Source organism: Theropithecus gelada, chromosome 2, assembly GCF_003255815.1.
Source record: "Theropithecus gelada isolate Dixy chromosome 2, Tgel_1.0, whole genome shotgun sequence".
NCBI lineage: Eukaryota > Metazoa > Chordata > Mammalia > Primates > Cercopithecidae > Theropithecus > Theropithecus gelada.
Genome location: NC_037669.1, coordinates 54,882,508 through 54,906,818, shown reverse-complemented (window position 1 = coordinate 54,906,818; position 24,311 = coordinate 54,882,508). Strand labels below are relative to the sequence as shown.

Here is a 24,311-nt window from a genome sequence, read left to right as displayed (position 1 = left end):
TAAAAAAAAAAAAAAAAAAAAAAAAAAAAATACAAAAAATTAGCTGGGCATGGTGGCGGACGCCTGTAGTCCCAGCTACTCGGAGGCTGAGGCCAGAAAATGGCGTGAACCCAGGAGGCGGAGCTTGCAGTGAGCCGAGATCCCGCCACTGCACTCCAGCCTGGGTGACAGAGAGAGACTCCGTCTCAAAAAAAAAAAAAAAAAAAAAGAATAGTCCCACCTCATATGACTGTTATGAGAATTAAATTAAGTTGATACCTGTAAAACACTGGATGTAATGCCTGGCACTGAAGAATTTTGATAAATTTAATTCTTTTGTAATCCTCAAAGCTACCTAATGAACTAGGCATTATTATTATCCTCATTTTCCAGATAGAGAAAGTGAGGCTTGAAAAGGGGAGGTCTGTGGGCTGGATGCACTTCTCTGTACTCTTGGACCAAAAGAAGAGTCCTACCATACATAGCATGGTATACTTACCATGGTGTAAGTACCATGGGGCAGGGTGTTGGGGCTTCTCCCTGCCTCAGGAGGCCACATATGCTTGGAAGATCTATTTCCACTGGGGTCAAATCACTCAAACCCTCCAACCTCCAGCCGCCAGCTAATATCCTTTTATCTGGAGAACTGTAGATTGGGAGAACATCTGCTTGGTCCATGTCACAAGCAGTTGTAACGAACACTGAGGCGCACTGGGTTGAATGGGAGAACCACTTCTGTGGGGAAGGGTGTCCCACATTGCGCTGGGGTGTCTCATCTCCTTAGCTTTGGCCAGGTGATCTAGCACAGCAGGGTGGGGCAGGGATTTAAATGTCTAGGGCCTTTTCCCGTCCTGGTGACACTCTTACTGAGGATATTTGCTCTAGAACTGAGGCCCCTTGAAGGAAAGGTGAATGGTAGATTTCAGGCTATACAGTATAAATACAGTCATTGGTTGTGGGAGAAGGGCAGTGAGCAGAGTGGTCCCTGCAGATGATCCCACAGCCCTTGGCCTGGATCTGAGCCCTGCACCACCAGCCTTCCCCACCCCTCTCCTCACAGGGCTCTGTAGTATATGACTGCTTCGAGGCTGCCCTAGGGAGTGAGGTACGAATCTGGTCCTATACCCAGCCCAGGTACGAGAAGGAGCTCAACCTCACACAGCAGCTGCCTGGTAAGTGGACCCCCAAGTCCTGGCCCCATAGCCTCTGTCCCCTTTGGTCACTCCCCCTCCTGCTTTCACCTTCTTCTGCCTCCATCCACTCTCTGGCAGGGGTCTGTGCTCTAATCCTTCCCAGAGTCAGTCCCTCAGGCCTTCTCTCCCTGGGTGACATGGCTTTCCAGCCCCTGGGGAAGGTGCTTTGAGCATTGGATAGATGTGGGTGGTATGTAGGGGATGGGGAGCCATTCTTAATGCCCTCCTGGGAGTCAGATTGCCCCCACTTCTTTCCTCGGCCCCCAGCCCCACTGGAGGCTCTTCTGTGATCTCTCCCCAGACTGCAGGGGGCTCGAAGTCCGGAACAGCATCCCGAGCTGCTGGGGTAGGGGCTAGGGCCAGTGGGCTGGGAGGAGGGAGGGGCAGGGTCTAGAGTATGAGAGACCCTTGGAGTCCACTTCTGATATGGGCTGCCACATCTCAGAAGCTCACAGAACACATTCATTCATTCATTTATTCATTCATTCATTCATAACACATTAATTGCAGTATCTGCTCCTCTGTGCTAAGCACTGGGAATAGAAAGATGAATTTTGGGTCAGGCTCAGTGGCTCACACCTGTAATCCCAGCACTTTGGGAGGCCGAGGTGGGAGGATTGCTTGAGCTCAAAAGTTCGAGACCAGCTTGGGCAACATGGCAAAACCCCGTCTTTACCAAAAACACAAAAATTAACAGGGCATAGTGGTATGCGTTTGTGGTCCCAGCTACTCGTGAGGCTGAGGCAGGAGAATCGCTTGAGCCTGAGAGGCAGAGGCTGCAGTAAGCCGAGACTGCACCATTGCACTACAGCCTGGGTGACAGAACAAGACTCTTGTCTCAAAAAACAAAAACCAAAAAACTTGAAATAAAAGCTAAGAAAGTCAAGGGTCTGACTTTTTTCCCATGTACTATTTGGATTTTGCTTTGGTTTTATATTTTCTTTTTTATTGTGTATAACATACATAAAAGTATGTAAAGGGTACTGATTTTCATGTCTAGTTCTTTTTTTTTTTTTTTTTGGCGGAGTCTTGCTCTGTCACCCAGGCTGAAGTGTAGTGGTGCAACCTCAGCTCACTGCAACCTCCGCCTCCTGGGTTCAAGTGATTCTTCTGCCTCAGCCTCCCAAGTACCTGAGATTACAGACATGCACCACCATACACAGCTAATTTTTGTATTTTTAGTAGAGATGGGGTTTCACCATGTTGGCCAGGCTGGTCTTGAACTCCTGACCTTGTGATCCTCCCACCTCGACCTCCCAAAGTGCTGGGATTACAGGCGTGAGTCGAGGCCTCCAGCCAATTCATTTTTATGTATGTATACACTTGCATAACTAGCACCCAGATCAATACATAAATACTGTGATGTTTTCTGAATTACTAAATTTTTTCAACTTCATTTTCTTTTTGGCTTCTTTTTTTTTTTTTTTTTTTTGAGACGGAGTCTCGCTCTGTCGCCCAGGCTGGAGTGCAGTGGCCAGATCTCAGCTCACTGCAAGCTCCGCCTCCCGGGTTCCCGCTATTCTCCTGCCTCAGCCTCCCGAGTAGCTGGGACCACAGGCGCCGCCACCTCGCCCGGCTAATTTTTTGTGTTTTTAGTAGAGACGGGGTTTCGCCGTGTTAGCCAGGATGGTCTCGATCTCCTGACCTTGTGATCCGCCCGTCTCGGCCTCCCAAAGTGCTGGGATTACAGGCTTGAGCCACCGCGCCCGGCCCTTTTTGGCTTCTTAAAATTAAAGTTGGCCTGCCTCTTTGGCAACTCATTAAAGACTATTCAACACCAGAGTTTTAAAAACACAGATATATATCATGCATTTCATTTCTTCCTTCATTAAGTAGACATTGATTCATTTATTCAACAGATATTTATTAATTTCTGTGTACCAGGCAAATCCCTGGACACTGGAAATATTAATAAATCAATAAATCAAGATGACAAAAAACGCTGACCCCATGGAACTGGTGTCAGGGTCAGGGTGGGGGTGAGGAAGGACACAACAAACACATGGAGATGTGAAGAATGCAGGAAGTTAGACAGTGATTAGCGCTAAGGAGAACATTTGTGGAAGGGGTGGGGAAGGTTGGGAGTGGCACAGGTCAGGGATGGTCTCACTCTGGTGAGCAGAGACCTGAAAGAGGTGAGAGAGGAGCCATGTATCTGAGGGAAGAGAGAATAGCCAGCACAAAGGGCCTGGGGTGGGAGTATGTCAGGGGTGTTTAAGAAATAGTAAGAAGGGGGCCAGGCGTGGCGGCTCACGCCTGTAATCTCAGCACTCTGGGAGGCCGAAGTGGGCGGATCACGAGGTCAGGAGATCCAGACCATCCTGGCTAACATGGTGAAACTCCGTCTCTACAAAAAATACAAAAAAGTTAGCCGGGCGTGGTGGTGGGTGCCTGTAGTCCCAGCTACTCGGGAGCCTGAGGCAGGAGAACGGCGTGAACCCCGGGAGGCGGAGCTTGCAGTGAGCCAAGACTGTGCCACTGTACTCTAGCCTGGGTGACAGAATGAGACACTGTCTCAAGAAAAAAAAAAAAAGAGAGAGAAATAGTAAGGAGGTCCTTAATAACACTGCAGCAGAGTTATTAAGGACACAAGTGCCATAGGCTGCACGTGGTGGCTCACGTCTGCAATTCCAGCACTTTGGGAAGCTGAGGCAGGAGGATTGCTTGAGGTCAGGAGTTCAAGACCAGCCTGTCCAACATGAATGAAACCCCATCTCTACTAAAAATACGAAAATTAGCCAGGCGTGGTGACGCATGCCTGTAATCCCAGTTACTCGGGTGGCTGAGGCAAGAGAATCGCTTGAATCCAGGAGGTGGAGGTTGCAGTGAGCTATCGCACCACTGTACTCCAGCCTGGGCAACAGAGTGAGACTGCCTCTCAAAAAAAAAAAAAAAAAAAAAAGGACACAAGTGTCAAGAGGTGAGATCAGAAAGGTCACAGTTGACTTGTTTTAAATGACTTGTTTTAAAGAGGTTACAGATCTTTCTGGCTGCAGAGGGAAAATAGCTGTCCTCAGACCACACACTAGGGCCTCCACAGGCTTAGCTCTGGGCAGCTGCTTGGGGCAAAGTCTGGTCTGAGGTGAGGACACACGCTCTGTCCTCCAAGAGCCTCCCAGTCTAAGGGGTTTGAAAGAAACTCCAAAGGGTCAGTCAGGTATGCAGAAGAGGTGAGGAAGTCTAAGCTGTGCTCTCTCTCTTTGCCTCTCCCACCAGCCCTGCCCTGGCTCAACGTGTCAGCAGATGGTGACAATGTGCATCTAGTTCTGAATGTCTCTGAGGAGCAGCACTTTGGCCTCTCCCTGTACTGGAATCAGGTCCAGGGCCCCCCAAAACCCCGGTGGCACAAAAACCTGGTGAGGCCTCCCCCTTCCCAAGTCCATTCCCACTGTAGGCCAATGCCTGTGCAAAGGACGCAGTGCCTTATCAAAGAGGACCCTTGAAGAGGACTCACCCCAAGCAAGGGAACACTGGTGGGGGAACTTCCGCCTTCCTGGTTTCCTTGACTTTGGCGTCCTCCTCTTCCTCCTTATCTTCTCCAACCTCCTTCCTTTATTTGTTCCACAGACTGGACCACAGATCATTACCTTGAACCACACAGACCTGGTTCCCTGCCTCTGTATTCAGGTAGGAGCAGAGTCCAGCTGGGTGCCAGAAGAGGAGTGGGAAGATGATGATGGGGGTGATCCCTGCCTTCCTGGTCTCACCATTCTTCAAACCCTTCATTGAGGTGGAGACTGTGGCTCCCTGGGGTGGCTGGCCCTTCCTTGACCCTTGCTGTCCTATGCCTTCTGTCTACTACATTCCCTGAATGCTCTCTCTGATCCTCCACAGAACTCCTACTGACACTTCATGGCCCCATTCAAATATCACCTTCTCCTTGAAGCCTTTCCCTACTCCTCCAGTTCTGTCTTTGTGTTCCCCTGGGGGGCAGAGCATGTGCTACGAACTTGGACTGGTTTGAATCTTGGCTCTTGCCATTTGCTAGTTGTGTAACCTTGGGCAAGTCACTTCACCTCTGTGAGCCTGTTTCTCATCTATAAAATGGGAATAATAATAGTAACAGCTTCTTGGGGCTGTTATAAGAATGTGTGCCACATCCAGGCTTAAACCTGCTGGCTCTTTCCTTTTCCTCTGCACATTTATTTATTTTTTTAGACAAGGTCTCACTCTGTTGCCCAGGCTGGAGTGCAGTGGCACAATCATGGCACACTGCAGCCTCAGTCCCCTGGGTTCAAGTGATCCTCCTGCCTCAGCCTCCCAAGTAGCTGGAACTACTGGTGAGCACTACCATACTCAGCTAGTTTTTTTTTGTTTTGTGTAGAAATGCGGTCTTGCTATGTTACCCAGGCTGTTCTGAATTCCTGGGCTTATGTTATCCTCCCACCTCAGCCTCCCACCAAGTGCTGGGANTTTTTTTTTTTTTTTTTTTTTTTTTTTGAGACAGAGTCTCACTCTGTTGCCCAGGCTGGAGTGCAGTGGCGCGATCTCGGCTCACTGCAAGCTCCGCCTCCCGGGTTCACGCCATTCTCCTGCCTCTGCCTCCTGAGTAGCTGGGACTACAGGTGTCTGTGACCACGCCCGGCTAATTTTTTTGTATTTTCAGTAGAGACAGGGTTTCACCTTGTTAGCCAGGATGGTCTCGATCTCTCGACCTCATGATCCGCCCGCCTCGGCCTCCCAAAGTGCTAGGATTACAGGCATGAGCCACCATGACTGGCCCCTGATTGCACATTTAATTGGTCATCAGGTCTCATCCATCTTACCTCTGACATTAATGTCCCTCGTTCTCTTTCCCCCTCCTCTCCATCTCAGTCCAGCTTGGGGCTCTATCATCTCTTTTCTAGACTGTTTCAATACTTCCAAGCTCCCCTCCCTTCCCATTACTTTCCTGGCATTCTGGGCCCATATTCTGCCCCCAGTGGTGCCTTTTCACTGTATTTTCCCCATGATTCTCCTTCATGAGAACACTGTTACATCCAGTGGAGCTACTTACCAAGATACACCCATCTCCCTGCCTTTTCTCAGGTGATTCCCATTACCTCAAATACCCTCACCTCTTTCCCAAAGCTTTTCCCCAACCACCCAGCCTCTCCTAGTTCCAAATCCCCTTGCACTTCTATCTTTCCTTGTCCATTTATCACTTCATTTATTTTATTTTCTTAAAATTTTTCTTTTTCTTTTTTTTTAGAGACAGCATCTTGCTCTGTCACCCATGCTAGAGTGCAGTGGCATGAACACAGTTCATTGCAGCCTCAACCTCCCAGGCTCAAGGGATCCTCCTGCCTCAGCCTCTGAGCAGCTGGGACTGCAGGCATGGGCCACCATGCCTGGCTAATTGTTTCCTTTTTTGTGTTGTTGTTTTTTAATACGGAGTTTCACTCTTTTGCCCAGGCTGCAGTGCAGTGGCGAGTACAGTGGCGTGATCTCGGCTCACTGCAACCTCTGCCTCCCAGGTTCAAGCCATTCTCCTGCCTCAGCCTCCCAAGTAGCTGGAATTACAGGCACACGCCACCACACCTGGCTAATTTTCGTATTTTTAGTAGAGACGAGGTTGGTCAGGCTGGTCTCAAATTCCTGACCTCGTTATCCGCCCGCCTCGGCCTCCCAAAGTGCTGGAATTATAGGCGTGAGCCACCGTGCCCAGCCTGTTTTCATTTTTTAATGTTTTGTGGCGATGGGCCACCACACCCAGCTCGACCACTTCCTTTCTTATTTGGGCATCTAATTTCTTCTTGTACACAACAGATGCTCAATAGATATTATGAAATGAGTGAGTGCTTTACTAATTTATATAAATATTTTATCCTTACTACAAGTGTGAGTTTGTGATTTCCTTGAAGGCAAGCAAATCATATCTAATTCAAATGTAATAGCTTTGCAAGAGCCTTGCATGGTGCCTGGCATATAGCGCCTACTCATTGTTTTGTTTTGTTTTTAAACAAGGTAACAGTATGAGGGTCCTCACTGTTGAATGAGTGAATAAATCTTACTGCCTAGCACAGCCATAGGACACAGCAGATGTTCATGAGATGTATGCTGTGATTTAAATGTCTTCATTGCCAAACACAATGCCTGCCACATAGTTGGTGTTCCTAACTAAAGGCTTGATGAATAAATTTATATATTACCTCTAGTGCTTAGCACAGAGCTATGCATGTAATAGGCACTCTTAAAACGTCTGTTGAAAGAATAAATGAATGTGTCCTTAGAACTTAGCACATTCCCTGACACATAGCAGGTGCTCACAAAGTGACTGTGGAATGAATTAAAATTAATTATCCGCCAGGCGTGGTGGCTCACACCTGTAATCCCAGCACTTTGGGAGCCCAAGGTGGGTGGATCACGAGGTCAGGAGTTTGAGACCAGCCTGACCACCATAGTGAAACCCAGTCTCTACTAAAAGTACAAAAATAAGCCAGGCGTGGTGATGTACGCCTGCAGTCCCAGCTACTCGGGAGGCTGAGGCAGGAAAATCACTTGAACCCAAGAGGCAGGGGTTGTGGTGAACCAAGATCACACCACTGCACTCCAGCCTGGGCAACAGAGTGAGACTCGGTCTCAATAACTAACTAACTAAATAAATAAATAAATATTTAATTATCCAAGGTCCCTTGTGCCTGCCATACTGCTAAGACACAATGGTAGGCACCCATTAAAAGTCTGTTGAATGGGCCAGGTGTGGTGGCTCACACTTGTAATCCCAACACTTTGGGAGGCCGAGAGGGGCAGATCACTTGAGGTCAGGAGTTCGAAACCAGCCTGATCAACGTGGTGAAACCCCATCTCCACTAAAAATACAAAAATTAACCAGTTAGCCTGGCGCTGTGGCACACGCCTATAATCCCAGCTCCTCAGGAGGCTGAGATGGGAGAATCACTTGAACCTGGGAGGCAGAGGTTGTAGTGAGCCAAGATTGTACCACTACACTCCAGCCTAGGCGACAAGAGCGAGACTCTATCTCAAAAAAAAAAAAAAAAAAAAAGTTTGTTGAATGAAAATCTTGCCAGTGCCCAGCATTATGTTTGCTGGAAGAATAGATGTGAGCATCTCCAGGTTTTGTAAAAGGCGAGAAGACCCAGCACATACTTGTGAACTATCTGCTGAATGAGTGTGTCCCCAGTGTCTAGCAGAGGGCCAGGCACATGCCCATGGAGGGGACCTGAGCAGACCCCCGTTTCCTTTCCAGGTGTGGCCTCTGGAACCTGACTCCGTTAGGACAAACATCTGCCCCTTCAGGGAGGGTGAGCTGACCGGCCTGGGGCTGGGGTTGGGGCTGGGGCACTGCGAGCGATGGGTGCCTAGCGTGTGGTGACTGCGCCCTTTCCTTGCAGACCCCCGCGCACACCAGAACCTCTGGCGAGCAGCCCGGCTGCGACTGCTGACCCTGCAGAGCTGGCTGCTGGACGCGCCGTGTTCGCTGCCCGCAGAAGCCGCACTGTGCTGGCAGGCTCCAGGTGGGGACCCCTGCCAGCCACTGGTCCCGCCGCTTTCCTGGGAAAATGTCACTGTGGACGTAAGTAAAGCAGAGGACACCTCCCGTAGTGAGGGGAGAGTGGGGAACCAGGGTCCCCCTTTTGTGATCCCACCCATTCCTCTCTTTCCACAGAAGGTTCTCGAGTTCCCATTGCTGAAAGTCCACCCTAACCTCTGTGTTCAGGTCAGAAAGGGGTGCCGAGTGCTGGGCTGGGGGTTGGACCTGGGCAGACCCCCTAGCCAAGGGGGTCTTAGTTCTTGGGCCGCTAAAGCATAGTGGTTGCCAGCTTCCTCTTTGGGAGTTCCACTATTTACTTTAGCAGTGTGTGGGACCCTGGGCAAGTCCCTTCACTTCTCTGAACGTCAGTCTCCTCATCTGTTTAATGCAGATGATAACACAGTAACTGCCTCATGGAGTGGTTGTGACGATGAAATAAGAGAAGTGCTTCCCCTTAGGAATCCGTACAGACTAAATGCTCAATAAATGTAGCCACTTTTGTTATTGCTATCCTTATTCTATTTCCATACATGTAGAATGGGTTGCTCTACAGTTTCAAAGGGTGATTATAAGAATATTCACTCATTCGAGATGTTTTTAGCAGTGCGAGTCACTGTTTTAGGCACTTGTGATAGATCCTAACATCTCTACCCTCATAGAACTTATATTGTAATGGACAAAGGCAGCCAACAGACATTGTAAATAAATTATATAATATCTTAAAATTGCATACAAATACTATGGGAAAGGGATAAGGTGGGACTGGGGTTGCAATTTTTAGCAGGATGGTCATGTGAGAAGGGAATCTCTTTGAGAAAGTTAGATGAGAGGGGAACTATGCTTTGTAAGACATAAAAACAGCTTTAGGGTCAGAAGATACTTTACACAGATGACCTCACAAGGCTGGAGCAGAGAAACATGTAGTGACTCCTAATCACCCAGCCTTGAATCCACATCTGCTCAAGATCAGATTGAGTGCAGATTCCCAACCCAACAGGCCTTCTGTTGCCTGCCCTGTTCTGGTCTTTCTGCCTTTGGCTTTTGCTTTTCTTAGTGGCCCTAACCATGGTCTCTTCCCAGCAGGTGAACAGTTGGGAGAAGCTGCAGCTGCAGGAATGCTTGTGGGCTGGTGAGTTGGGCCTGGGGGTGGCTGGGACAGGGCCACCTCCTAGGGGTGAAGGTCAGGGCATGGGAGGTGGGCAAGTGGCCAATCCCAGCAAAGTTGGGTCTTGGTCAGAGTGGCCTCTCACCCCTTCCAGACTCCCTGGGGCCTCCCAAAGACGATGTGCTACTGTTGGAGACACGAGGCCCCCAGGACAACAGATCCCTCTGTGCCTTGGAACCCAGTGGCTGTACTTCACTACCCAGCAAAGCCTCCACGGTTAGGACTGGGTGACCCTCCTCCACAGATCTCTCCAAATGCATCCCACACCTGGCCTCAAATTTTCACTCCATCCACCCTGTGCCAGTCTCTGGGAACACGGGGGTGACTCAGACCAGGGCCATATTCAGCGGCATCACCAAAGTCTCCCGATCCCGTCTACCCCGTTCTACCCAGCTGTAGCCCGGTAGGTGCTGCCCTAAGGGTGCTACCTCCAGGTAACAGTGCCCCCATCCTTTGTCTTGGCAGAGGGCAGCTCGCCTTGGAGAGTACTTACTACAAGACCTGCAGTCAGGCCAATGTCTGCAGGTGAGCTGGTGGCAGAAGGGCCCCACCTCAATGCCCAGGGGCAACAGGCCTAAAACTAGCACTCACCTCCTGTCTATTTAGGCTTATTTTATGTTCAGCCCTGGGAAAGTTAAGAGTAGATGAAGGGCCGGGCGCAGTGGCTCAAGCCTGTAATCCCAGTACTTTGGGAGGCCGAGACGGGCTCAGGAGATCGAGACCTTCCTGGCTAACACGGTGAAACCCCGTCTCTACCAAAAAAAAAATACAAAAAACTAGCCGGGCGAGGTGGCGGGCGCCTATAGTCCCAGCTACTCGGGAGGCTGAGGCAGGAGAATGGCGTAAACCCGGGAGGCGGAGCTTGCAGTGAGCTGAGATCCGGCCACTGCACTCCAGCCTGGGCGACAGAGCGAGACTCCGTCTCAAACAAAACAAAACAAAACAAAACAAAAAAAGAGTAGACGAAGCATAGTTCCTATCCCCAAGGGGCACACTGTTGGCTAGACACCCGTAAACAGATAACCACACCTAGAGGTGCTAAGTTTTGGGTTCCAGGGAGAGCTTCCGGGAAGAATTTCTTCCTATAAGCCAGATTTGGTATGGAAGAAGTCACACCATAGGCAGTGGGCACAGCATAAACAAAGGCAGAGCAGCTGCAGGAACCCTAGCAGGGAGATATGCATAGTTGATGCTGGGAATTTGCAGATCAGGCCACCAGAGCTTGGTGAATGTTAAACACCTGGCTGCTGCCCTGGATTTGGTTCTGTTTGTATCTTACAGCTATGGGATGATGACTTGGGAGCGCTATGGGCCTGCCCCATGGACAAATGTGAGTATTGTAAGAACTGCCTTTCCTTTCTGTACCAGGAGTGGGGATCTTGACAGGGACCACTCTTGGGCACAGCACATGCAATGGCCTTGTCCTTCCCTGAGATCAGATAAACAGAGGGTCATTCCTTCATTCACTCAAAAAATATGATGAGAGCTTGCAGGGATCCCAGGAACACCAAAAAGATAAATCCCTGCCCCCTATCCCTAGAAGACTAGCAAGACATGAGCCAGTCACTTACATTTAAAGTGTGAGCTACTGAAGCACCACCAAGTGTTCAGTGCTGTAAATGCATACAATGTGGACCTGACCTGGGTGGGGTGAAGGGCTCAGGGGGAAGGTTTCAGCAAAACTCTGAAGACTGAGCTAGGGGAAGGGGGTAGAGATAGAGGGTCTTGGACAGGCAGGTTTCTGTCATGAGATAAAGATGCAGGAGCCATGTAGGAGATTTAGATCTTATGTTGAGAGCAGCAGGAGTTACAATCAAATTTTTATATATATATATATTTTTATTTTATTTTATTTTATTTTTTTATTTTTGAGACAGAGTCTCACTCTGTCGCCCAGGCTGGAATGCAATGGCACGATCTCAGCTAACTGCAACCCCTGCCTCCCAGGTTCAAGCAATTCTCTACCTCAGCCTCCCGGGTAGCAGGGATTAATAGGCACCCACCACCATGCCCGGCTAATTTTTGTATTTTTAGTAGAGATGGGGTTTCACCGTCTTGGCCAGGCTGGTCTTGAACTCCTGACCTCGTGATCCGCCCGCCTCGGCCTCCCAAAGTGCTGGGATTATAGTCGTGAGCCACCGCGGCGGGCCCAAATTTACATTTTTAAAAGATTTCTGAGGCTGCCATGAATTAATTCAAGGTGAATCGATTGGAGGCGAAAAAAAGACAGGGCAGGGACACTAGATAGTTGCAGACACCCAGGACAGCAAGATCAAGGGCCCAGCAACCCTAGCTTAGGGGAGAATAATACGAGCTGACATTTTAGCACTTAAGATGCTCGGCATTGTGTTAAGTGCTTTATATATATGAATATATTTAGTCCTCATACCAACCCTGTGAAGTAGCTACAACTTTACAGAGGAGAAAACTGAGGCAGAAGGTGACCTTACTTATTCAAAGACCCCTAAACAGATGGAGCTATATTCATCCACTGGCTCTGACACTGTGCTGTGGACTTTGGACAAATCATTTTTTTCTTTTTTTGAGAGGAGTCTCAACCTGTCGGCCAGGCTGGAGTGCAATGGCGCGATCTCTGCTCACTGCAACCTCTGCCTCCCGAGTTCAAGCGATTCTCCTGCCTCAGCCTCCCGAGTAGCTGGGATTACAGGCGTGCGCCACCACACCCGGCTAATTTTTTGTATCTTTAGTAGAGACGGGGTTTCACCATGTTGGCCAGGCTGGTCTTGAACTCCTGACCTCGTGATCCACCCGCCTTGGCCTCCCAAAGTGCTGGGATTACAGGCGTGACCCACCGCGCGCGGCCGTCAAATCATTTCTCTTAAGTCTCAGTTTTTCTCCTCTGTGGAAGGTGAGTGTAAGTTTCTAACTCTTCTTCCATGGGTCTCCCAGACATCCACAAGCGCTGGGCCCTCTTGTGGCTGGCCTGCCTACTCTTTGCCGCTGCGCTTTCCCTCATCCTCCTTCTCAAAAAGGATCACGCGAAAGGTGAGCGCTTCCCGGCTCCCCATTCCCCAGGGGCAGGACCAGAGTGGCTGTGGGAGTTCTCCGAGGGAAGGTGGCGGCCGAGCTCACAGGCTGCCTCCGCCCCTCTCCCCTAACAGGGTGGCTGAGGCTCTTGAAACAGGACGTCCGCTCGGGGGGTGAGTGGGAGCACGCGCTGGGCGGGGGGCCGCCCCCGGGGGGCCAGGCCTGTGCCAGCTCACCTCTTCCCTCCCCATCTGTTTTCTCCAGCAGCGGCCGCCAGGGGCCGCGCGGCTCTGCTCCTCTACTCAGCCGATGACTCGGGCTTCGAGCGCCTGGTGGGCGCCCTGGCGTCGGCGCTGTGCCAGCTGCCGCTGCGCGTGGCCGTAGACCTGTGGAGCCGTCGTGAAATGAGCGCGCAGGGACCCGTGGCCTGGTTCCACGCGCAGCGGCGCCAGACCCTGCAGGAGGGCGGCGTGGTGGTCCTGCTCTTCTCGCCCGGGGCGGTGGCGCTGTGCAGTGAGTGGCTACAGGACGGGGTGTCCGCGCCCGGGGCGCACGGCCCACACGACGCCTTCCGTGCCTCGCTCAGCTGCGTGCTGCCCGACTTCTTGCAGGGCCGGGCGCCCGGCCGCTACGTGGGGGCCTGCTTCGACAGGCTGCTCCACCCGGACTTCGTACCCGCCCTTTTCCGTACCGTGCCCGTCTTCTCACTGCCCTCCCAACTGCCGGACTTCCTGGGGGCCCTGCAGGAGCCCCGCGCCCCGCGTCCCGGGCGGCTCCAAGAGAGGGCGGAGCAAGTGTCCCGGGCCCTTCAGCCAGCCCTGGATAGCTACTTCCATCCCCCGGGGACTCCCGCGCCTGGACGCGGGGTGGGACCTGGGGCCGGGGACGGGACTTGAATAAAGGCAGACGCTGTTTTTCTACCCATGTGGCCCACACGCGTCTGCGTCTCCGTGGCTGGGCTGGCAAACGTCGTCCCCTAGCCCCGCGGCCCTTTAAAGCCCGGACAGGTGCAGCTCGGTACCGCCTGTGGTTGGCTGGCGTGGGGTGACGTAATGGCACATGGCCCGTCACCATTGGCTGGGCGGCACGCTCCGCCCCCGGGACTGCAGCGCGGGTGGGGGTTGTGCGTTTTACGCAGGCTGTGGCAGCTACGCGGTGAGGAGACGGCTCACAGCGCCCGTGGGCTGGGGCGGTCGGTTCTTCCTCCTCCGTGGCCTACGAGGGTCTGGATCCTTCTCTGCCGGCTCGTGGGCCGTGCCTTTGCCCTTCTGCGAGGCCCTGAATCTGACCCCTTCCCTTCATATCCGGATCCGGGCTCCTCCCCCAAAGCCCGGGGTTCCGGACACCTCCCCCAAAACAACCCCTCTGGCCTCCTCTCCTTCAGTACTTGGAATCTGATCTCTTCTCCCTAATTCTGCGGATCCGGCCCCTAATAGCCTTTATCAGACCCTCAAACAAGAGGCTGACTTCTGCCCCCTTGCCAAGGAGCGAGGCCACTTTCCTCTCCCCACCCCCATGCTAACGGGGATAACTTATTTCTCTTCTGGAATTGCATCTTATGCGCCTTTCCCCACTCATCCCCACAGCCCCTGCAGTACCCAGTTTGGCCTCTTTTGCTTGTAATAACGCACTTCCCAACGCCACGGCACCTCAGAACAGACCTTTTTCTTTCTCGCGTGGGGCCTGACTCCTTCAGTGAAGCCTCTCCACGCCCTCTTTCTGCAGGTCCCCAGCCTGGGTAAAGATGGCCCCATGGCTCCCGAAGGGCCTGGTCCCAGCTGTGCTCTGGGGCCTGAGCCTCTTCCTCAGCCTCCCAGACCCCATCTGGCTCCAGCCCTCTCCACCTCCCCAGTCTTCTCCCCCGCCTCAGCCCCATCCGTGTCATACCTGCCGGGGACTGGTTGACAGCTTCAACAAGGTGGGTGCACCAGCAGCCTCGTTGGAGGGGAACACAGCGATTTAGAGTGGGGAACTCTGGGATGCAAATCTGCGTGGATTCAAGTTTCATTTTGGTCTCTTACTAGTTGTAGGGCCCTAGGCAAGTTGCCTTTCTGTGCCTCAGTTTCCTGGTCAGTAGAACAGTGAAGTGCTAGCATGTGCCAGGCACTGTACTTAGCTATTACTAATTTTCTGTTTCCAGGGCCTGGAGAGAACCATCCGGGACAACTTTGGAGGTGGAAACACTGCCTGGGAGGAAGAGAAGTTGTCCAAATACAAAGACAGGTAAGGGGCTGCTGGGGGAATGGGTGTATATTCCCCTCCCTGCCAAATCTCTGCTCTACTGGTGGAGGGCTAGGTACTCTTGGGGAGCACTTATTCATTCAACAAATAGCACTGAACATCTATAGTATAGCAGTAAACAAGGCAAGCAAAATCCCACCTTCCTGGAGCTCACATTCTAGTAGAGAAGACAAGCAATGAATAAGTGAATAATATTATGTCAGATGAAAGAACAAACAGTGAAGCACGGTAGACTCAGGATGGTGGGAGGCAGCGTGTTCAAGATGTGGCATTTGAACAGTGAGACCTGAAGTGAAGAAGCGAGCTATGTGACAGGAAGGAAATTGGGCAGAGGATGGGACTGAGCTTGGTGTATTCGAGAAGTGGCTGGAGTGGAGTGAGCAAAGGGGAGAGTGGTAGACGGTGAAGGCGGAGGCTTAGGCCTCAAAGGCTACAGAAAAGAGTTTAGATTTTTTTTTGGAGTGTAATGGGAAGCTCTTGGAAGGTTACGAGCAGAAAAAGTGATACTGTCTTCTTTATACATTTAAAGATTACTCACACTGCTATGTAGCAAACAGACTGTAAGGGGCAAGGGTGGAGGAAGCAGGGAGACCAGTTTGGGAGGCAAGTGCATCATCTAGGTATGAAGGCAATACGAGCTAGTGTAGTATCTAGTGGAGGACATGGTGAAGGGGTCACAGTCTGGGTATATTTTGCAGAGAGAACAATAGGACCTGGTGATAGATTCATTATGGGTATAGAGAAACAGTAGAATAAAAGATGCTTACTAGATTTTGGGCCTGAGCAACTGGGTGAATAGTGCAGCTGTTTTCTAAGATGGTGAGATGGGAAACTGAGAAGGTTTAGGGGAGGGGTGGGATGTGGTGTTCTTTGAATGTATTGGGCTGAAATGTCCATTAGACATCCAGGTAGACTCCATCCAAATCTGGAATTCAGAAAAGAGTAGGAATTGGAAACAGGAATTTGAGAGTCGTCATTATATAGTCAGTATGTAAAGAAAGTCATTATGAGGAGAGCCATTATATAGTCAGTATATATAATACAGAAAGCCATTATATAGTCAGTATGTAAAGAAAGGCATGGGAAGGATACAGAAAGCCAAGCCCTGAGCCCTGAGTCCTGAGCCTCCAGCTTTTCAAAGTCAAATGGAAGAGGAGTCAGCAAAGGCTCAGAGTTAGACCTGATTGTCGGTTCTTAACCTCTCAGAGCCACAGTTTCTTCGCCTGTAAAATGGGAATATTAATACCTGGTTTGCCTATTTCATAGGAGTGTGGAAAGGGCTTAACTGGGATGCCCACTAGAAATAAAGGTTTGTTATTATGTAACATTGGTTATTTTCTCTTTTCCTTTGCCGGGCATGAGTTTCCTCATTCAGGAATGAGGGCATTGGCTAAGACAACCCCAGAGGCACTTCCAGCTTTGTAATGGCTCCTGCGTTACTTGCTTTTTAAAATCACTTCCTATATGCCAAGCACTGTGTAAGACCCTTTAAATACAGGATATAAGGCATCAGATATTTATATATATATATATTTTTAAAATTGTGGTAAAATACACATAAAAAATTTCCCATTAAGGACATTTAATAACATTTACAATGTTGTGCAACCATCACCACTATGTAGTTCCAGAACATTTTCATTACCCCCCAAAAAATCCTATACCTGTTACACAGCCACTCCCCATTCTCCCCTTCCTCTGGCTCTTGGCAATCACTAATTTGTGTTAGTCAAGCAGAAATTATGGATTTGCTGATTTCATTGGAATCATAAAATATGTGGCCTTTTGTGTCTGGCTAGTTTCACTTAGCATAATGTTTTCAAGGTTCACCCATACTGTAGCATATATCAATACTTATTCCTTTTTATGGCTGAATAATATTCTCGTTTGGCTGTACCACATTTTGTTTATCCATGCATCAGTTGATGGACATCTGCATTGTTTCTACCTTTTGGCTGTTGTGAGTAGTGCTGCTATGAACATTGTGTACAAGTTTTCATTTGAACACCTGTTTTCCATTCTTTTGGGTCTATATCCAGTAGTGGAATTGGCAGGTTCTATGGCAATTCCATGTTTAACTTATTGAGGAACTGCTTTTCCACAATGGTGATGCCATTTTTTATTCCCATCTGCAGTGTGGGAGGATTCTAATTTCTCCACATCCCTGCCAACACTTGTTATAGGATGTATTTTTAGCTATATCTACCCAGCAAGGGTATTATATTCCATTGCTCAGATGCAGGAACTGATGTATGTTACAACAAACCTGCAGGGAAGGTATTGTTGTCCCCATTTTACAGATGACGAAACAAAGAGGTTCAAAGAAGTTAAGTGACTTGCCCAAGGTCCTACCACTAGATTTGAACCCACGTCCGTCTGCTTCCCAGAACCATGATCCCTTCTATTGTACCTCATGGCCTTTCCTTTCATATTGTCACGGCACGAGGAAGGGTAGAGAGAGACCTGAGGAGGGTGGTGGGCGGGATGGGGCGTGTTTCCCACCAGCCCTGCCCTGTCCGGTCAGTGAGACCCGCCTGGTAGAGGTGCTGGAGGGCGTGTGCAGCAAGTCGGACTTCGAGTGCCACCGCCTGCTGGAGCTGAGTGAGGAGCTGGTGGAAAGCTGGTGGTTTCACAAGTGAGTGGCAAGGGGGCCTTCCCTGGGAGTGGGTCACAGGTGGGGCCTGGTGATAAGGCCTTGACTTGGCCAAGAAGCAGGGGGGTGCATGCTGGGGGCCATGTCCTGGTTCTGCTCCTTCCAAACCCAGATCTGCTAAGGACTTGCAGGGGGACTTGTGCTCCACTTGAGCCTCAGTTTACCCCTCTGCCAAATGGGGAAAGGGCATTGGTCAGATGGCCTTTTGGGTCTTATGTCCAAGCTGGGTTGAATCACAGATTCAGGCGTGGGGGAATGGGAACAGCACTTCTGACACTATCTCAGCGGCTCCTCCCCACTTCCCTCCACCCTGCCCCTGCCTCAGGCAGCAGGAGGCCCCGGACCTGTTCCAGTGGCTGTGCTCAGATTCCCTGAAGCTCTGCTGCCCCGCAGGCACCTTTGGGCCCTCCTGCCTTCGTGAGTTTTTAAGTTGCTCTTGGGGATGGGAGGGGACTGCCAAGTCCAGGTATCCAGTCCTGGCTCTGTCCCTAGCTAGCTGTGTGAACTCAGGCTACTCAGATAACTTCTCTGGACCTCAGTTCTTGCCCGCCTCACAGGGCTGGGGAGATGGGCAAATCAGTGGGGAAAGGCTTGGAGAAAGCACAGGGGCTACACTGAGTCAGATGCAGTATGGTTATCATTATGTATTAAAGAAATGATAGACCCCCCAGCCCCTTCATTTCCCATGCCAGATCGGACTATGGTATCTTCCTGGGGAGGGGCGGGTGTTGCCCTGGAGCCCCCATGGTCACCATCTATCCTCACACACAGTCCTGGCACAAGAGCCAAACTTACTACCAGCCTCTTTTAGAACAGTCTTTCCTGAAGCTACAGATAAAGAGGTAGCTGCAAAAATGGCAAATTCAGTCTTTGTAAAAGAAAATATTGGCCGGGCGCAGTGGCTCACGCCTGTAATCCCAGCACTTTGGGAGGCCGAGGCAGGCGGATCACGAGGTCAGGAGATCGAGACCATCCTGGCTAACACGGTGAAACCGTGTCTCTACTAAAAAATACAAAAAATTAGCCGGGTGTGGTGGCAGGCGCCTGTAGTCCCAGCTACTCAGGAGGCTTAGGCAGGAGAATGGCATGAACCCAGGAGGCGGAGCTTACAGTGAGCCAAGATCACGCCACTACACTCCAGCCTGGGCGACAGAGCGAGACTCTGTCTCAAAAAAAAAAAAAAAAGAAAGAAAATATTTGTTGCAGTGGCTCGTGCCTGTAAACCCAGCACTTTGGGAGGCTGAGGCAGAGGATCACTTGAGGCCGGGAGTCTGAGAGACCAGCCTGGGTAACATAGCAAGACCCTGTCTCTTTAAAAAAAAAAAAAAAAAAAAAGGTGGGGCATGGTAGTGCAGCCTGTACTGTAGACCCCCTAGGCTGAGGTGGGAGGATTGCTTGAGCCCAGGAGTTCAAGGCTGCAGTGAGCTATGATCATGTCATTGCCTGGGAAACAGAGCAAGACCCTGTCACTAAAAATAAATAAATAAATAAAAGGTTTGTAAAATCTGATTGTTCCACAAGAGGAAATTGGTTAAGTAAATTTCACTTTTATGACAAAATATTATGTCACTAAAATTAATTGTCTTCTCCAAAAATGTTACTGATATGCAGAGCAGAAAATATTCTCTTGTATGTCAAGGTTGTATAGACGACCTCACCTGGTTTGGTGTCTTCCCACAGCCTGTCCTGGGGGCACAGAGAGGCCCTGTGGTGGCTACGGGCAGTGTGAAGGGGAAGGGACACGAGGGGGCAGCGGGCAGTGTGACTGCCAAGCCGGCTACGGGGGTGAGGCCTGTGGCCAGTGTGGCCTTGGCTACTTCGAGGCAGAACGCAACGCCAGCCATCTGGTATGTTCGGGTAGGTAGCCAAAAGGTGTGGCACTGGGCAGGGGCAGATGGGGTACCTGCCTGCCCATCCTCATGCTGCCCCCATTCCACCCAGCTTGTTTTGGCCCCTGTGCCCGATGCTCAGGACCTGAGGAATCAAACTGTTTGCAATGCAAGAAGGGCTGGGCCCTGCACCACCTCAAGTGTGTAGGTAAGTGGGGCTCTAGCTAGGTCTGGGGAAGATGGGCAGGGGCCTGGGCTTGGTCCTTCATTCTCTCAACACAAGCCTGAGCTAAACTAGCCTAGGCCCCACCTTCATGGAGATCTCAACCTGGCTGGGAAGGCAGACAAGTAACCAGATACTTACAGTCCAGTACACAGGTACTGTGTAGTATAGTCCCTGTGTACAGTGAGAGATGCCTCTGATCTAGTTCAGTGGAAGTGGTGATGGGGAATCAGGAAAGGCTTCTTGGAGGAGGTGCTACTTTGGCCAAGTCTTAAAAATTGAGGAAGGGGCTGGGCGCGGTGGTTCACACCTGTAATCCCAGCACTTTGGGAGGCCAAAGAGGGCAGATCACAAAGTCAGGAGATCGAGACCATCCTGGCTAACGCAGTGAAACCCCGTCTCTACTGAAAATATAAAAAATTAGCTACTCAGGAGGCTGAGGCAGAAGAATGGCATAAACCCAGGAGGCGGAGCTTGCAGTGAGCCAAGATCGCACCACTGCACTCCAGCCTGAGCAACAGAGCAAAACTCCATCTCAAAAAAAAAAAAATTGAGGAAGAGTTGGCCAGGAGAATGAGGACCCTGAACTTGGGGTCAGGAAACCTGGGTTCAAGACTTGGTTTGGTCCCAGCCTAGCCACTTAGACTAGAGTAGAGGCTAAGCTGTTATAACAAAAATCCTCAAAAGACTGTGGCTTAAAGAATATACAGGTTGGCCGGGCGCGGTGGCTCAAGCCTGTAATCCCAGTACTTTGGGAGGCCGAGACGGGCGGATCACGAGGTCAGGAGATCGAGACCATCCTGGCTGACACGGTGAAACCCCGTCTCTAATAAAAAAGACAGAAAACTAGCCGGGTGAGGTGGCGGGCGCCTGTAGTCCCAGCTGCTCGGGAGGCTGAGGCAGGAGAATGGCGTGAACCCGGGAGGCGGAGCTTGCAGTGAGCTGAGATCCGGCCACTGCACTCCAGCCTGGGCAGCAGAGCGAGACTCCGCCTCAAAAAAAAACAAAAAAAACCAAAAAGAATATACAGGTTGGCCGGGCATGGTGGCTCACTCACGCCTCTAATCCCAGCACTTTGGGAGGCCGAAGAGGGGGTGGATCACCTGAGATCAGGAGTTCAAGACCAGCCTGGCCAACATGGCAAACCCAGTCTCTACTAAAAATACAAAAATTAGCCAGCCGTGGTGGCAGGTGCCTGTAATTGCAGCTACTCGGGAGGCAGAGGCAGGAGAATTGCTTGAACCCAGGAGGCAGAGGTTACAGTGAGCTGAGATCACACCATTGCACTCTAGCGTGGGTGACAAGAGTGAAACTCCATCTCAAAAAAAAAAAAAAAAAAAAAAGAATCTAGAGGGTAGAGGTTTATTTTTTTTCCAAATATTACAGTCCCAAAGTGAGTAGTCCAGGCTGGCAGGGGAGCTCTGCTAGTCACAATCGTTCCAGTACCCAGATCATTCCTGTAACTTCCTGTACAATCATCCCCTTGGGCATTGTCTGCATGGTGGAAGCTGAGTCCTGGGCATCTCCGTGTCCCATGTCCCAGCACTCAAGAAGGGAGAAGGGAAAGAAAGTACATTGAGGAGTCCAAGCATTGTTTTAAGACCAAGCTAACAGTGGAGCTCACCACTCCTGTTTACATCCTGTTGGCCACAACTCAATCACAGGGACACGCTTAGCTTCAAGACAGATTGGAAAATGTGGTCTCTGGCTGGGCATCCTGAAGTCCAGCTGCACGTCTGCTTCTGTGTTGGTAGACAGCTTGCAGTCCCTGCCATACCATTTAATCCCAGGCAAGACCATTCCCCAGTGGCTCTGGCATCAGCTTCCCTACTAAATAGGGATCGAAATTCTCACCCTGCTCACCTCTCTGCAGACATTGATGAGTGTGGCACAGAGGGAGCCAACTGTGGAGCCGACCAATTCTGCGTGAATACTGAGGGCTCCTATGAGTGCCGAGGTCAGTGTCTGCTTCTGCAGTGGGGATGTGAGGAGGGCAGGAGGAGCTGCTCCACACCTGTCCCTCCAAACCTTCCCCTTCTCAGGCTTCAGAGCACCCCCAGGCCTCCTCTTCTGGAGCATGGCTCTCCTGGGCCTAGGAGCACATCTCACCCTCATCTCTCTCCTCTCTCCAGACTGTGCCAAGGCCTGCCTAGGCTGCATGGGGGCAGGGCCAGGTCGCTGTAAGAAGTGTAGCCCTGGCTACCAGCAGGTGGGCTCCAAGTGTCTCGGTGAGTCTCCTGCTGATGGGACACAGGCACCTGGGAGTGCCTCACCCAGCATGAATGGTGAAGGGGCTGGAATATGGGGAAGGAAGGGTGGAATGTTGCCTGTGCAAGGGCAGAGGGTAGTGTTGAGAGATGGACAAGATGGAGTCGGGGTGCTGGGTGGGGGGCCTTAGCAGGACTCTGACCCCTCCCTTCCCCCAAGACGTGGATGAGTGTGAGACAGAGGTGTGTCCGGGAGAGAATGAGCAGTGTGAAAACACCGAGGGCGGTTATCGCTGCATCTGTGCCGAGGGCTACAAGCAGATGGAAGGCATCTGTGTGAAGGAGCAGATCCCAGGTGAGCCCTGGGGTGGGAGAGGGGAGGTCCTCATTCAAATAGAGGGTAGGCAAGCCCCTTCCCCAGGTAGCAGTGGCAGCTCGAGTCCTGCCCCACCCCTACTGCCACCCAGCCCCCTGGAGGCTGCACTGAGACCCGGCTGTACGTCTGATCTCCAGGTTGGCTCTCAGCAGCCTTACACTTTCCAGGGTACAAAGGGAATCAGACTTGGCATCAAATCAGTCTGCCTCCCTAACCTGTTTCCTCATCTATCCAATGGGACCAGTGTTTGCCCTGGCCTGCTGAGAGCTGTCCTAGGCCGGGGGTGTGGTGAGATGCAGGGTAATCACAACAGTGATGGCTGGGACCATTTCCCCAGCAATTACTATGTGAGATGCTGTTCTAGGTGCATTCCTCATCTTAACTTATTTAACCCCTGAAACAGCCCGACGCTGGAGGTCGGGTTCTCATCCCCATTCTAACTATGTAAAAACTAAGATGCAGAGAGATGAAGCTACTTTCCCGGGGCTATATGGCAAGCAAGTTGCAGAGCTGGGATCCCAATCCAGACAGTCTGACCGTGGAACGAGACTCATACATGTAATAAGTGCTGTGCCCCCAACTTGTCTACCACATGGCCTTGGCAAGTCCAACCCCTTTACCTCTCTGAGCCTGACTTTCCCATTTAGTGAGACAGGGATGGTAACTGCCTCTTGCAGCATGGTTTTGAGCAGTAAATGTTGTGTGCCTGGCTTGCTGGGCAGGCCTGGTGGCCATGATGATCAGGTGCATGGGAGTTCTAGGGAGGCTCCAAGAACTGCCAGGAACAGGGATACGAGTGCCAGGCTAAATCTCTCGCTCCTCTGCAGAGTCGGCGGGCTTCTTCTCAGAGATGACAGAGGACGAGTTGGTGGTGCTGCAGCAGATGTTCTTTGGCGTCATCATCTGTGCACTGGCCACGCTGGCTGCTAAGGGCGACTTGGTGTTCACTGCCATTTTCATCGGGGCTGTGGCGGCCATGACTGGCTACTGGTTGTCAGAGCGCAGTGACCGTGTGCTGGAGGGCTTCATCAAGGGCAGATAATCTTGGCCACCACTTGTAGGATCTCCTCCCACCTATGCTGCCCCCAGAGCTTGGGCTGCCCTCCTGCTGGACACTCAGGACAGCTTGGTTTATTTTTGAGAGTGGGGTAAGCAACCCTACCTGCCTTACAGAGCAGCCCAGGTACCCAGGTCTGGGCAGACAAGGCCCCTAGGGTAAAAAGTAGCCCTGAAGGTGGATACCATGAGTTCTTCACCTGGCGGGGACTGGCAGGCTTCACAATGTGTGAATTTCAGAAGTTTTTCCTTAATGGTGGCTGCTAGTGAGCTTTGGCCCCTGCTCAGGATGAGGGGGTCCTCACAGTGGTGGGGCCGTCACAGCCCCCTCCTGCCAGCTGCATGCCAGCCCCCTCCTGCCAGCTCGTTCTGTGTTCACCACATCCCCACCCCTCATTGCCATTTATTTATTCATCTCAGGAAATAAAGAAAGGTCTTGGAAAGTTAAAAGGCTTCAGTCTTACTACCTGTTCCACCACCCCCCACCTTAGGGAAATTTCCTAGAATCCTGGGAAATTGAGGGCTTCCCTGATGGTGAGTGGAGAAAAGATAGAGGAGAAGGTTGCCCCTGAAGTGCTGTTAGGAGAAGGAGGGTAGAGGAACCAGCCTTAGGATGGTTCCATGCCAGCTGTCATTTGGCAAAGGACCCTGGACAGATGACTTTTGCCTCTGAACTTCACTCTTCTCTTTCCTCAAATGGGCTTCATAATGCTTTCCACTCAGACTTAACATGAGAATTAAATTAGGTCATAAATGTGAAGACCTGGACAGTACACAAGAGATGTTCAGTAAGTGTGGTCGCCATTATGACCAGGGCCTCCAAGCCTCAAGCAACCTTTCCTCAAAGTCCTCCCCTCTGTCCAATACACAGGACTTAGAATGACTGAGAGGCAGGGCCTCCAGTCTCTCCTTCCTTCTATGAATACA

The 24,311-nt window shown here is 51.0% G+C and overlaps 2 protein-coding genes across 6 annotated transcripts; both read left to right on the top strand.

The window, feature by feature from the left end:
* The first annotated feature begins 432 nt into the window (after positions 1 to 432).
* Positions 433 to 13,723, top strand: IL17RC (interleukin 17 receptor C). Of its 4 annotated transcripts, XM_025377708.1 has the most exons (13): positions 1,045 to 1,151; positions 1,474 to 1,518; positions 4,389 to 4,528; positions 4,740 to 4,799; positions 8,362 to 8,416; positions 8,507 to 8,688; positions 8,782 to 8,832; positions 9,727 to 9,775; positions 9,906 to 10,027; positions 10,277 to 10,336; positions 11,093 to 11,141; positions 12,722 to 12,817; positions 13,067 to 13,721. In XM_025377708.1, exons 11-13 carry the CDS (start codon positions 11,132 to 11,134, stop codon positions 13,693 to 13,695), a joined length of 735 nt encoding a protein of 244 aa, XP_025233493.1. In that variant the 5' UTR covers positions 1,045 to 1,151; positions 1,474 to 1,518; positions 4,389 to 4,528; positions 4,740 to 4,799; positions 8,362 to 8,416; positions 8,507 to 8,688; positions 8,782 to 8,832; positions 9,727 to 9,775; positions 9,906 to 10,027; positions 10,277 to 10,336; positions 11,093 to 11,131; the 3' UTR covers positions 13,696 to 13,721. The 4 variants fall into 4 exon arrangements, with proteins under 4 accessions (XP_025233495.1, XP_025233494.1, XP_025233493.1 ...); XM_025377710.1 differs by lacking the exon at positions 1,474 to 1,518 and adding an exon at positions 12,934 to 12,972 and having other exon boundaries at positions 433 to 1,151; positions 4,389 to 4,799; positions 9,730 to 9,775; positions 13,067 to 13,723; XM_025377709.1 differs by lacking the exon at positions 1,474 to 1,518 and adding an exon at positions 12,934 to 12,972 and having other exon boundaries at positions 433 to 1,151; positions 4,389 to 4,799; positions 9,730 to 9,775; positions 13,064 to 13,721.
* A 209-nt stretch (positions 13,724 to 13,932) lies between these two features.
* CRELD1 (cysteine rich with EGF like domains 1) lies at positions 13,933 to 24,207 on the top strand. Of its 2 annotated transcripts, XM_025377704.1 has the most exons (12): positions 13,933 to 14,022; positions 14,525 to 14,717; positions 14,940 to 15,022; positions 17,565 to 17,675; positions 18,019 to 18,110; positions 19,374 to 19,550; positions 19,635 to 19,730; positions 21,619 to 21,702; positions 21,878 to 21,973; positions 22,173 to 22,307; positions 22,693 to 22,886; positions 23,156 to 24,207. In XM_025377704.1, the coding sequence occupies exons 2-12, from the start codon at positions 14,544 to 14,546 to the stop codon at positions 23,180 to 23,182; spliced, it is 1,269 nt and encodes a 422-aa protein (XP_025233489.1). In that variant the 5' UTR covers positions 13,933 to 14,022; positions 14,525 to 14,543; the 3' UTR covers positions 23,183 to 24,207. The 2 variants fall into 2 exon arrangements, with proteins under 2 accessions (XP_025233489.1, XP_025233490.1); XM_025377705.1 differs by lacking the exon at positions 22,693 to 22,886.
* Positions 24,208 to 24,311: the final 104 nt, after the last annotated feature.